General features: G+C 33.2%; 1 protein-coding gene across 3 annotated transcripts in view; it reads right to left on the reverse strand.

Moving 5' to 3' along the window:
• The window catches only part of LOC129235200 (uncharacterized), a 138,446-nt gene that overhangs the window by 4,291 nt on the left and 119,986 nt on the right, over positions 1-14,169 (reverse strand). For all 3 annotated transcript variants that reach the window (XM_054868907.1, XM_054868905.1, XM_054868906.1), the window contains one exon: positions 738-834. In XM_054868907.1, coding sequence (XP_054724882.1) covers positions 738-834 — 97 coding nt within the window. The remainder of the gene's footprint in view (positions 1-737; positions 835-14,169) is intronic.

The following is a 14,169-nucleotide window of genomic DNA, read 5'->3' on the forward strand; positions in this document are numbered from 1 at the left end:
TTGGCGTTGCCATAGTTACATCTTTTTGATTTGCATGTTTCTTTTTTCTTATTCACAAACTTTAAGGGTTTCGATTTTAAAGAAAAATCTTAGACTCAACACAATTCAAGCTCCTAGCTAAAGAGCAAAATATATTACTAGAGACCACGAATATGAAAACGACTTTTCAAACATACAAAACTGCAGTTTTGCAATGCTCAGGAGCCCCTTAGCCCTTACGGTTCTGCAAGTTGGTACAAGTTATTTTGAAACCCGGGGAAGGGGTGCTTTTTAATCCAAAGGGAGCTCATAACGCATTTTTAATATTTCTTTTTAATTGACGATTTAAATCTTTGCGAATCAAATAAGATTGCCAAATAATCTTCGAGGGTTGGTGAGCATTAGTGAGCAGGGGGCAGAGTCCCCTAGTAAAATACAAAATGGATGCAAAATTTCTGCACAGCAACTGTAAAACGATGTGCAAATGAGGCACTCAAAATTTTTATATGCAATTAACTTTAAAAAATATTATATTGCAACAATACATACTAAATGCTGAGAAAATTTGACACTTCCTTTTTTCTGGAAAGTTAAAATTCATCAATAACTCTTATAGTTTCAGAATCTGTTGCCATTATGGGATTAGTTTTCATTTTACTCTTATTGCATTACAACATCATCACATTAAAAATGTCATAAAACTATGCTTAACAGCATAGTAATACCATTTGTGAGTATGCAATGTCTACTTTACTTACTTTTATAGCAAGAAAAAGAGATTCCTTGTCTTCCAATAGGTACTTAGCAGCTTTAAGGCAAGAAACTGCTTTTTCAACTTTTTGTGCTTTATCATACCTAAAATAATAATAACAAATATGATAGATATAATTAAAGTACAAAACCATCAAACATCAATATAGCCAAGATCCGATAATCCCAGTTGATTGGGACCCTCATCAACTCGGATTATGCGGACAACCAGACTCGGATAATATAGATTAACACCTAAATGTCGTTCGCAGAAAAATTTCAAACTAAAACCACTAACCTTCAGCCAGACATTGCATCTTTGACAAGTTTATAAAGGTTTTTTTTTAGAGGTATAGAACTTTAAGTTGGCAACACTGTTTGATATGTGTGCCAGTCTGATAGCTGTCACTTGTTTTGTGTTCAGTTCGGGTTGCCATTTCATCATGAATAGACAACAAGGCGGTGCAACATGCCACACAGCGCACATCACAATTGATTTATTGAAAGAAACGTTCGGTGAACGAATAATTTCGCGTAATGGACCCGTGAATTGACCTGCAAGATCATGCGATTTATCACCGCTGGACTACTTTTTGTGGGACTATATGGAGTCTCTGGTCTGCACCGATAAGCCACAGACGATTGACGCCTTGGAGGAGAACATTCGCCACCTTATTACTGATATACAGCCTCTATTGCTGCAAAAAGTGAGAAAATTGGACTTTCCGATTAGACTTTCTCCGAGCCAGCCGAGGTGGCCATATGCGAGAAATCATATTAAAATAAAAATGGCAAAGAATCATCTTTCAAATAAAGCAACATTCATGGCTATTAACAACATTTAACCGTGTTTTATTTCAACCGAAAGTTCTCTACCTCTTAAAAAAAAGACCCTTTAAATGATGAATATTATTTAGGTGTGACTAGAGATGTAAAATTTCCGTAAATTTTGAAGTGGTGGGGAAAAAAACGTTTTTTTTTACTGTTTTTTTTTCGGGAAAATTTGGAAAAAATGGAAATTTTGATTTCTTTATGAATAAAATTAGGGTTTCTTAACAGCACTGTGTTTCTTGGAACATATAAAGGGTTAAGCATTAAAAAATATATGCTATCCACACATCTTCTTTTTCTGCTTGACAGAAATACACATAAAGGTAAGATTAATTAGAAAAAAAAAAACCTTTTTGTTTTATAACTGAAAGCTTTCATGGTCAAACACCAGAAATAAGTCCAGTCGTCATTCAACCATCAATATTGGTTAATGTGTCTCTAATCATAAAAATTACATTTCATATTTTAGATTGCCTTTGAAACTTGAAATATTAATTGAAATTTTCGACTTTCAAACATGATTTTTTTTTTTTTTTTTGAAAGAAAAATAATACAATGATACTGTCTGAAAATAAAAGCTACTGAGTTTTGATTTTTTCCGACCCAGTCTAAGTCCAAATCAAAACTAAATTGGTTTTTCTTAAGCTGAACCAAAACTTAAACTGGAGTTTTAGTTTATTCATATGGCCGTGCTAAGCACAGTAGTAAAAGTAGTCATACCAGCACTTTTGAACAAAACCAATTTATTAGAACCAAGTTGTTCTCTGTTTCGTATTTTACATAATAAATAAAATATTTTAGGGTCATTTGATCAAGAACTTAAAAAGGGGGGGGGGAATCTGAATCAAATATATGGAAGAGCCAAACTTTAAAACACAGTATCTCAGCTTGAGCCCAACTTCAAATTCCACTTTTTTTGCTTAGCACGGCAGTATACAGGGTGCGGCAAATAAAATATCGGATGAAAATTGTATCATCGAATGGAAGAAAGGTAATTTCATTTTAATAAGTGCCCAATTCACTTTTGCTTCTCACTTAATTAGAAAATAGTTTGCAATATATTTCCTAGTTTATGTATTGTTTTTCGGTTTTCTTACAATTTTAAATAAATGTAAGCTATTTTAAGTTGTTTAACCAAGTAGAATGACAGTTTATTTGCTTGTTGTGTCCCAGCAAACAGTATTTGAAACAGTATGTCGTTTTGAGTGACTTGGAAATGTTCGTCGATGTCCGGAAAGTTGACAAAATAAACAATGAACATTTGAGTTAATCTCGTCAGGTCATCCAAAAGTGAGTTCAATGAAATCCTTGGGTTTCCATGAGAGCAGGGGCGGCTCTAGCGCCGGACAAACCGGACCCCTGTCCGGGGCGGCAAATTTGAGGGGCGGCATTTTGGTTCGAATGTCTAAAATACATTTTACATTAGGAGCAAATTTGTATGAGAGTATTTTGCGAGCACAATAGCTTGGGAGTCTGAAAAATACGTGAAGGTTTTCTTTCCTCTTCGTTTATTGTACCTTAATTGCTGTCGCCGACAGCAAATGGTCAACAGTTGCCTGTTTTGGTTGGGAAACGAGACTGAATGGGTGGGGGATCAGGGTCTGATTACCAGAACTCTCGCCTGATTCTAGGATCTGCTGGGCCCTAGGCTATGTGCTTTACTGCCCTATTATTCATCCCTGATTATTCCATGCTCTCTTCCTCTCTTCCTGTCAATTGCTTCGCCGACTCGGGGGTTGTATTTTACCAGGGTTAGGTACTTCACACTTTTACTTCTCTTTTATAACAGTTATTGTGCGGCGCCGTATCTTCCATGGTATTTTTTCTTTCCGTTGATTGTAGTCCACGTGTCCCCGACAATTTACCGTACACTTGAAACAGGGAACATTCAAACAAATAAGAAGTTTTGCAATAGCAGGAACCGAAGCCTTTTTTTTTTCTGCTTGGAGATTTAGGTAGATATTTCAATGATGTTTTAGTATTAAATAACGTATCATCCTAATACTAGTTACATTATAACAATTTAAAGTATATTATATATATATATATATATATATATATATATATATATTATGTAAAATACTTTTTATTGAACTTTCACTTAAAATGGTATATATTATTGCCAGTATTAGTTTTTATTTCATTATAAACACAACTACTATTTTAACTTTTGAATTCTTATAGCTGAGATAGAGTAACATTCATACATGTCCCGTGCATGACACAAATTAAATAAATTTGTAATTTTTCTAATTAATGTATTTGACCAAAAGGCAAGAGAATTGGATAGAAGCACTATAGCATTTGAAATTTCAGAATGAATCTTGATTTATGATCCAATTGCAAAAAAATATGAATTAACATCCTTTTTAACTGTTTTTTGCACTTTAAATGTCTGCAAATATCCCGTGTATAACAGGAGAATGACCCTTCTACATTTGCAATTTAATAGTCAAAGTGGCATTAAAACCGGATAAATCCACTAAAGTAAGGGGAAAAATAAAAAGAACGCCCTAAAAAAGACTAAATAGGGGAGGGGGAATTATAATACAGGCCATATTTCTGAACAAAAATCATGTTATGTGACAATTATTTTTTACTAATTTTTTTATTATGATAGAAATGCGTAGAATTTTTATTCGAAATTAAAACATAAAACATTTAGTAGCCCCCCCCCCCCTTAGCTGTTTTCGGTCTCTAATATTGGTCATTTGTCGTTCGATAAGAAATTTCTTATGATATTTTTTTTAATTCTTGCCATCCTAGAAAATAAACGTTACAGTTACGTGTTTAAAATTAAAATAGTTACCAAAGTATTCGAAAAAAGTTTCACATGAAAAAAAGTTGCTTTCATTTCGAATGCTTCTTTTTACATGGTATTTTATGACTATTATTTTCTTTATCGATAATTTTTAATAACTATTCAGATTATCCGTTAAAGTATATTTAACCGAAATGGAGGATAAAATATTTGAAATTAAACGTTTTCTATTCTTTTTCTTGATTTTTAAGGCTGTTTCTTTCGAGTTTTTTTTTTTTTCCTTATAGAAAAAAAAAATCTTATTCTTCTGTAACAAATTATTCAGCTGTTAAAAATTACTCTTGTAGGAAATGGTAATCCTAAAATTCTTACGGAAAGGCACCGCAAGGTACCTTTCTATGTTTAAATTTTTCGCGTGGTGCACTTATTTTACGAACATGAGTAGTAAATATATATTTAGAAAAGAATTGCTTTCTTTTTATATTAAATCCTAACCCACCTTCACCCCCCTATTAACTTTTTATTCATGCATGGAATGGTCTAAATCTTAATAACGCCTTTATATTTCTGAAGCAAATAAATAAACAAATAAAATAAAATAAAATATTACAAAATAAACAAACAAACTACGTATAATTTGTCTGGAGGCAGTCCATAAAAATGCTACTTTTTCTTTTTCAGTATTTGTGAGCTCTCCCCTCTCATTCCCCTTTTATCAAAGTGTTCCCCTTCCACCCTGTCGTCATGTGTCACGCTACATTACATAAATATGTACTTTCCAGCTGTGAAAACCAACACTAACTAATTCGTGCATCAAATTCCAAATTTTATTTCCCAACTTTAGCTATGTTTTATTGTTACACACATATTTGTGAACACAACAATTACGCTGATGATATGCAGGGTCCAACAAACGCTAAAATCTCATTAACCAGAAGAAATTTTTACACACCAGCCAAATTATTTCCCACGTAATCTTGATTTCAAAATAACAAAATATTCATAAACAGGTTTTTTTTTTTTTTTTCAATTTAAGCATGTAGCTATTAATTTTTAAATCCTAATCTGCATTGTTATTGTTTTCGCCGTTTTCGCTACAAAATAAGATCAACGAGAAAACAAAACAAAAATATAAAAATACTTAACCTGACATTTTAAATGTTCTTATTTTTGTTTCACAAGCCAAAGAATTTGATGTCATATTTTCTGTTAACATTTCACTTCTCCTTGTCACAAACCCACAATTTAACAAGCCAACCTCCCCCTCAAAGCGTGACATCATTTGTGAAAGAACCACTACCTAGTTAAAATAATTTTTCTCCTTGAATTTCTAGAATGTCTACAGGAGGTCGCAAAAAGCTATCTGGAGCGCAGTACAAGAGAAAGAGACTTGAAAAAGAAGTCAGCATTCAAAAACAGGCTGGAAGTTTGCTGAACTATCTGCAAGGCGCAAGAAAAAATGATAACGATTTAGCAATAGAATCCGAATCAGACATTCAAGATGAGGATGTTGCTGATCACATAATTTTAATGGATAATGGCACTGCTGCTGATCACACAATCGTAATGGATAGTGACACTGATGCTGCTAATCACACTATCTTAACGGATAGTGACACTACTGCTAATCACACAATTTTAACGAATTGTGACACTGCTGCAGATCACACCTTAATGGATTGCTCTAGTCCATTAGAAGTTGATGCTCCAGTAAAAGTTACACCAGATCCAGTAACATCCAATGATACAGATACGCTGATGATAATCAATAATTCAGATCCAGGATCATGGCCAGCAATTTTATCAGACGCTGATAGATGCTCTTTGGTAAAAGAAGGTCCACCCGAACCGTTAACAAATTATGATTTTCCTTATAATGACTCTGGTCGAAGATTTAGCACACATTATTATGTCAGAGCTCTAAACAATGGTGAAAAAGTTATGCGTAAATGGTTAGTTTATTCCATTGAAAAAGACTGTGTATATTGTTTCTGTTGCAAGCTTTTTAGTTATTCTTGTAGCTCTCTCTCCAAAGAAGGTTTCAAAAGTTGGAAGCACCTTGTAGAAACTTTAAAAGAACATGAGACATCAAGAAATCATGTTCTAAGCCTAAAATCGTGGGTTGAATTCAGTCAGCGATTAGAGTGCTCTAAAACGATTGATTGTGATTTACAAAGACTTATTGCTGCGGAAACTAATTATTGGAGTGAAGTTCTTCTGCGCATTGTGGCAACATTGAAAATGCTTGCTCAAAATTGTTTAGCAATTCGAGGTAAAAGTGATAAACTCTATGACTCCAATAATGGTAATTTTTTACAAATAATTCAATTACTTGCTCAGTTTGACCCAATAATGGAGGAGCATGTTCGAAAAGTACTTAGAAAGGAGGAAGCTAAAGTCCACTATCTAGGGAAAATTATACAAAATGAAATAATCTCCCTTTTACATCAAAATATTAAATCACATATTGTAAGTGAAATTTTACAAGCCAAATATTACTCCGTAATTCTGGATTGTACTCCTGATGTCAGTAAGATTGAACAAATGACATTCATGGTAAGATATGTATCAATTGACAAATCGCACCCAAATGAGATAATCGTTAAAATCAACGAAAGGTTTTTAAGTTTTCTTCCAGTTGAAAGATCAACCGGAAAAGACCTTTCAGATATATTAGTCGAAAAACTTTCAAAATTAGGTCTGAATTTAATGGATATGAGGGGACAAGCCTATGATAACGGTTCGAATATGAGAGGCGGTAAATTAGGGGTACAATCCAGAATTAAGGAGTGAAACTCACGAGCCGTCTATGTTCCATGCAGCAATCATTCCTTAAACTTAGTTATCAACGACATGGCAAAGGCATCCTTAGAGGCCTGTAATTTTTTTAATCTTGTTCAGAAAATTTATACTTTTTTTTCCTCATCAACTTTCCGATGGGGCATATTGCTACAACATATAAAAGGGTTCACCTTGAAACCATTAAGTAAAACTCGATGGGAAAGCCGCGTAGAGGCTATAAAACCCTTAAGGTATGAATTAGGGGGAATTTACGATGCTTTCCTTAGCATCTATGACAACATAGAAATCGACAACTCTGTCAGAGATGAGGCATCAGGATTGTTAAAAGCTCTGAAGCAATTTAAATTTCTATGCTCAATAGTTATGGTATAAAATTTTAAATGGCATAAATCCAATCAGTAAGTTATTGCAGACCATAGACTATGACCTTCCATCCGCAATAGAACTCATAAAAAACTGTGGAGATTTTTTTAAGGATCTGCGATCCGATGCATCTTTCGAGGAAATGCTCTCTGATGCAACGGAATTGGCTGAAGAGATTGACATCCCGGCTAATTTTGAGCTGACACAACCTCGTCATAGAGTAAGACGAAAAAGTACTCATTTTGTGTATGAAGCACGAGATGATCCAGTGGAAGATCCGAAATTAAAATTCAAAATAGAGTTTTACTTTTTTACAATAGATCAGGCAATTAATGCCTTAGAAAGTAGGTTTTAATTAATGAGTACCCACAGCAGCTTTTTTAAATTTTTATACAGTGTGTATGACTTAAGGGACACCCCAAAAGAAGAGTTAATTAAACACTGCAAAGATTTAGAATTAGTGTTGACGGATGGAGATTCACGAGACATAAGTGCAGTGGACTTAGCAGACGAAATAGTGTCAGTTTCCGCCTTATTACGAAAAAGGCAAAGCCCAATTGAAGTTTTGTCGTTAGTTTCAACTCTTGATATCGCACCAAATTTAGCTATTAGTTTGAGAATTTTATTGTCTTTGCCAATAAGTGTGGCAAGTGGAGAGAGGAGTTTCTCAAAACTAAAATTAATAAAAAATTTCTTACGCTCCACAACTCTTCAAGATAGGTTAAATGGTTTAGCTACATTGGCTATTGAACATGAGTTAGCTGAACAAATAGATTTAAAAAAAATAATCACTAAGTTTGCAGAATTAAAAGTAAGAAAAAAAGCCTTTTAAATGTGTTTATTTAAGGTGCGCAGTAGTAATAATTTAGAGGAGGGGGGGGCGGTACACATTGAATTCTAACCTTTGTCCTGGTATTCTTTTTCATTTTTAGTTATTTAACAGACTTGATGCAGACTGAACTTTTATTATAAGTTACTACAAGAAGAGAAACATCGGTAAACAGTAATCTGACTTCTAAAACTTTTGTACAACACGAGAAAGAAATTTTCATTAAGCTGTCATGAAAATATGCACCAATACAAAAATTGTTTAATTGCATTCCTACTTTATGATTATTTAAAAAAAAAAAGATGAGTTAATGTTTTTAAAATAACGATTCTATTTTTTTCGTCCATTTTAGTATTTTGCTTTGCTGTCACTTTAATTGTCAGTAATGCATAGCACTTCCAAAATCCTGTCTGTTCTCAAGAAATATTGTTAAATTAATTAAATACTATAATTGTTTTTTTCTTCCAATAATTTGATAATCCAGCTATGTTTCGAGGTCTTTAATACAAGACATGTTAATTTGGTGTTTGTTTTGAAGTGCCCTTTTTTTTATCTAGTTTAATGTACAGCTTTAATAAATTTGATTTCATTTCATTGTGCTGTTTATTTATTGGCATGATCTATTAAAGGTTTATTGGCATGTATTTACTGTCAATTTATCCCTTTTTATTTTTTCCCGTGGGGAGGGGCGCCGTGGGATATTGCAATTGCGTAGCAAGTAATTATTATATACCACTAAAGTAACGTAAAGTAACAACGTCTAAAAAGCACAAATTCGCAGAATTTGTGCTTTTTAGACGTTGTTACTTTATGTTACTTTACTGTTCAGCACAAAGGTATTTATTTATATTATTTACCACGTTTTAAATAATGATACATATTTGACGGTCCAGTTTTTGAACTTCTGCATGTTGTCGGAATTGGATCACGCACAGAACTCCTCTCTCTCCCCCACCCCCTTCCTAGATTGAGCATTTTTAAAAAAAATGTTCCATGCTATTAAAGAGAAGAAATTAATGCTCCTTAGGGAAACAAAGTAATTTTAATTGGAAAAAATATCGATTGTCGTGAAAAAGTCTTAATTTATTTTCAAAAGAAACTTAAAATTAAATTTTTCTATAGTGACAGATTATTTCTTAGTTAATCACACCCCACACTACACTTCATATTTGTTTTACCCCCACCTCTCCTTTTTTTTCTTTTTACTTTTACTAGACGATCAAAAAATAAGAAAATACTTAAAATTCTACGCTTCGGAAGCCTCCTCCCTCAGTTAAAATCATTAAAGTGCTCTTCAAATCTCGTTTCACCCTGCTTTTAATATCATACAAATCGTCTAAAAACGACGCTTTGTTGAGGTGCTTAGCGCGAAGTCTTCTTTTAATACATTGAGACGATGCTCCCGTATGCAATCTGAAAATGAAAAAACTATAATTTCAAAAAATTAAGATGAGACCTTTTAACCCTCACCCCAGTCCTTGAAAATGGCTTAAAAACATCGCTTTTTATTACTTCTCTTTTGGTATGTTTCTTGGGGAGATTCAAAGAGCCCTTTCCTGTAATCATGAAAGTTTGTCGGTAACTGCCTTTTGGAACTTCAGTGTCAAAAAATTGGGGTGAAAAGTTTACGTCATCTCAAATCTATTTAAAAAAAAAAAATCATCGAAGACCCAACCCTTACTCTGAAGTCAACACATTTCGCCTATAATCGTGTTTTTAAGACTTCAGTTTCTTAAAATTCCCCCCTCAAAAGACCCCCTGAAACTTTCCACCGTCTAAACCGCCACAGAGCGTCTAAAACTGCGTTCTTAAGACTATAATTTCAAAAAATTCTCCGAGGGAGAACCCCCAGACCCCTCTAGCAGATACGGGTATTTTTTAAGCGTACCCCCCCCCCCCCTATAAATATTTTCTGGTGGCACAGCCCAAGTGCAGGAAAGCCATGGTCGTACTTAGGATTGATGAATACGTGAAGACAACGCGAAACTGCTTTCAAGCATGACCATTTTAGGGGGTGGGGGTGGGGGCTTATCGTTTTTTTTGAAAGAATGTTTTATATTTAAAAAAAAGAGGAATTACCAAAAAGAAGGGACTATATTTGTAATGCAAAAATTGTAATGTTTGATTTTTTTTACCGTGGAGAGGGGCGGCACTTTGGAAATTTGTCCGGGGCGGCAAAACTGCTAGAGCCGCCCCTGATGAGAGCAGTCCTTCGTAAGATGGGAATTTGTGACCGATAAGTGCGACTAAGGGAAAAAACAGCTCAAACAGAAGTTTTATGAGTTCCAAAAAGTTCAGGCATTTGTATGACTCCAATCCAAAGATCCCAAAAACATTTGAGACGGGTCGCAAGACCACGCTGAAAGAGATAGTATTCAACTAGCTCATATCCCTCAGAACAATAAGAATTGGTCTGTAGCCAAGCACCTTAAAAAATCACCAAAATCCGAAGTCAGGCTTGGTCTGTGATAGAATCAGCACAAGCAAAAAAAAATCTAGTTTTTTGTGGATGGGGGCCGTAAAATGAATCAAAAAGTGAACCAGAAGGACATTTTAGAAGTTATTGTACTTCTGTGGGCCTAAGAGCACTTCAGCAATGTAAACTGGACATTTTCCTTGAACTCCACACCGATTCATATGGGCAAAAAGACGAGTGGTGCAAGGCACATTTTTTTTGACATGATATTATCTTTTGAGTGGACGCTCTACTTGCTAGACCTCAATCCCATTTATTACAATGTATGGCATATTTAGGGGTCGAAAGTCTACCTTAAACTGCACGTAAGTTTGAACTCTCCAAACCAATTGCGTTATAGGGAATAGGATTGATTAAAGGACTTGTGGCGCTTGAATGAAAAAATTCAATCAGCAGTTGCATCTCTGTGTTACTGCAAAAGGCTGCTAGTTTGAAACCAATTAAATTTATTGATTGCTAAAGGTCTACTCATATTATTATTTTTTGTGTTTTGTTAATTTATTCATTTTAAATAAAGTTTCATGGAAAATTGCTTGCCCAGGTTTTTTTTGCCGCACCCTGTACCTACATTTGATTTGCAGTCAGCAGAAACATAGTTTTGTGGTTGATGTTATGCTTGTTTGTTTTATGAAGAAGGAAAACCGTTTTTTGATATATATATGCAAATTATATTATCATACAAAAACTTGCATTAAGGTTAGACAGTATTTTAACATAAAACGGGGGAAGGGGGAATTGCATCAGAATTTAAGTGGGAAAATTTTCTAATCACTTTTTGCTGAAAATTTCAATTAAAACCCTGAAAAGTTGAAAAAATTCATTTTTTTTTTCAATTTTTCCGAAGTGGAAATTTACTTCTTCGGAAAAAAAACGTTTTTTTCCCGTTTTTTCCGACTGTTTTCATCTCTAGGAGTGACTATTTCTCACAATACACTGAAGCATGCAAATGAAATTTGGTTTGAAATTGTTCCAAAGAGTATCAAAGGGTGGCGACAGGAACTGTGAAAAAAGTTCCCTAACTTTTTCCTGATTAACTTTACCAAATTTCCCTGATTTACATTACCAATGATAAGGTTTCCTTTCTTTGCCCTACTTAAAAACTATTGCATATTTAATAAAATGCAGAGTTTAACAAGTTCAAAACGTATTAAGCTGTTAATTAAAAATATATTTTGAAAAGTTGTTCCTTTTTCTAGTAAAAAGAGTACATTAAATTATCTATAGGGAAATATTATAGGAATTCTAAAACAAATACTTTACTTCCAGTAACCAGTTAGCATAAGAATTCTATGAAACTATTAAACTCACTCTTAAAGGCATATCTAATCGTGATAAAACTATTAAGTTTATATGGAAATAACTTTTAACTAAATTTTCAAGCAGTATAATTATTGCGGCAAGAATAACAAGTAATAATGAAAATATAGAAGTAATGTAGATGTACTTAAGTAAATAATAGACATATTTATGTAAAACAAATTGAAACCCTTTAATAACCAGTCATATTAAGCTATTCTCCAATCAAGAGCTTTGGTTTTCGAGAATGAATACAGTATTTTAACTATTTAAAAATAGTAAAAATATTTAGTTATGTACACAAAGTAACTCAATTTCAAGTGATTTCATTATTTGTTGATAAAAAATCTTAGATTACTTTTGTAACAAACATTGAAATGCAAAAAACAATCAATTTCAAACTATATGTGTGTGTGTGTGTGTGTGTGTGGATATAACTTGGCTTTAAAAGTCTGGAAAAAAAGCCTTCGTGTAATCTCATACAGCGACAGTGAATAAAACGATGGCAAAAAACAAAGTTGATTTTGCATTCAACTTAAACCATTATATTAAAAACGTGAAGACGCAATAACTTTTAAGCTTTTATCAGTATTCATATAAAAAACAAAGATTTCTTCTTGAAACCGTGATTACAGTAAGTTAATTACTTCAAGGCAATGAGTAAAGGCAAGGGAGCTAAGGCATTAATGACGGTTTTCTCTTTGCCTGTAGGGTTGTTTATTTTACACAGCATGGAATGCGTAAAAGAAAAATTCAAGCTACGTAAAATAAACAACTTTACAAACACAGAAGCAATTTTAGAAAGTTCATCCTGTTTTTAATAAGTTAAGATTAAAAACTTTGACATTGAGGAAAAAGGATGCAGAAATGCGGCAGCGCAATCACACCTCATTAATTTTACTTTTTTTAAACAGAAAATTGGTGGAAAATGCATAGGGAATTAGGGAATTGAATTTTGCACAACAAAAAGAAATATTTTTTTTCTTTCATTTAATTCATTTTCTCTGAATTTTTTTACCTCGAAATTCCCTGATATTTCACTGATTTATCCCTTATTAATAAACTTCTCTACTTTTCCCTGATCTGTCGCCACCCTGTATCAGTCAGAAATGAAACAAAGACTTTAGGAAAAATCATATTAGCATCCTAGATGCATGAAGCCATCTGATCAAAAATAAGTAAAACAATGTTCAGTAAGTTTTCCACATCCAGCTCAGTCACTCCTATGCCGGGCTGATGAGTGCTAATAAGCACGAAACTGCAGTCCTTGGCTGGAATTGACTAAGCTGGAGGTGTATTTCATGTAAATAAAACAATAGATAAGCGGATTTGAAAAAAAAAAACAATAAAGAAATCCAATATTAAGTTTTGGGGTGAATCCTTTTACCTTAGTACAATAAAATCTGGATCATTCCACGTCAAATCGCCTAAATTAAATAGTCGGCCGTGCCGTCATGTCTTTGATTTTCTGTTATTTTTTTACGAATAGATATCTATGAGATAAGCTCAAATTATTATTATTTTTTTAACATTTTTGGAATGAAAATTACACTTTGGAGAATTGTTTCAAAAATTTGATTTTGATCATTTTTCAGAGTCACCATTTTGGCATGAATTTAAAAAATCTCTCTAATTTCTTTATTTTTCAACCAATTAAGCAGAATTTGGTATCAATTTCAAGCAAATACTTTTCTCTTTCAGTGTGAATGACAGAAAGTATTCTGCGAATAGTTGGGTGTTGCCATTCTTTATGTAAAGTCAGTTTTTATGCTTTTTCATTTGGGAGATTAAAGAAGTCATATCTCCGGAGTACCTTGTATGATCTGCATCAATTTTTTTTTGTAGCATATTTAAATCATTCTCTTGCTATGTAGAAACAAGTAGAAGGGTGTTTTTAGTTGCTTTGAAACAAAAAAGTAAAATGTGTTTTGCAGAAAATACAAGTTTTCTATTGCTTTAAATCCCTTTTAAGCTTAAAAAAGCCCAAAAACTTTTCAGAATAAAAAATACTGTACTGTCAAAGTATAAAAATTGATTTGTATCAATAGTTAATCGCTAAAAAGTTGTTCGCTTTGGAGAAGA

Source organism: Uloborus diversus, chromosome 2 (genome assembly GCF_026930045.1).
Source record: "Uloborus diversus isolate 005 chromosome 2, Udiv.v.3.1, whole genome shotgun sequence".
Taxonomy (NCBI): Eukaryota; Metazoa; Arthropoda; class Arachnida; order Araneae; family Uloboridae; genus Uloborus; species Uloborus diversus.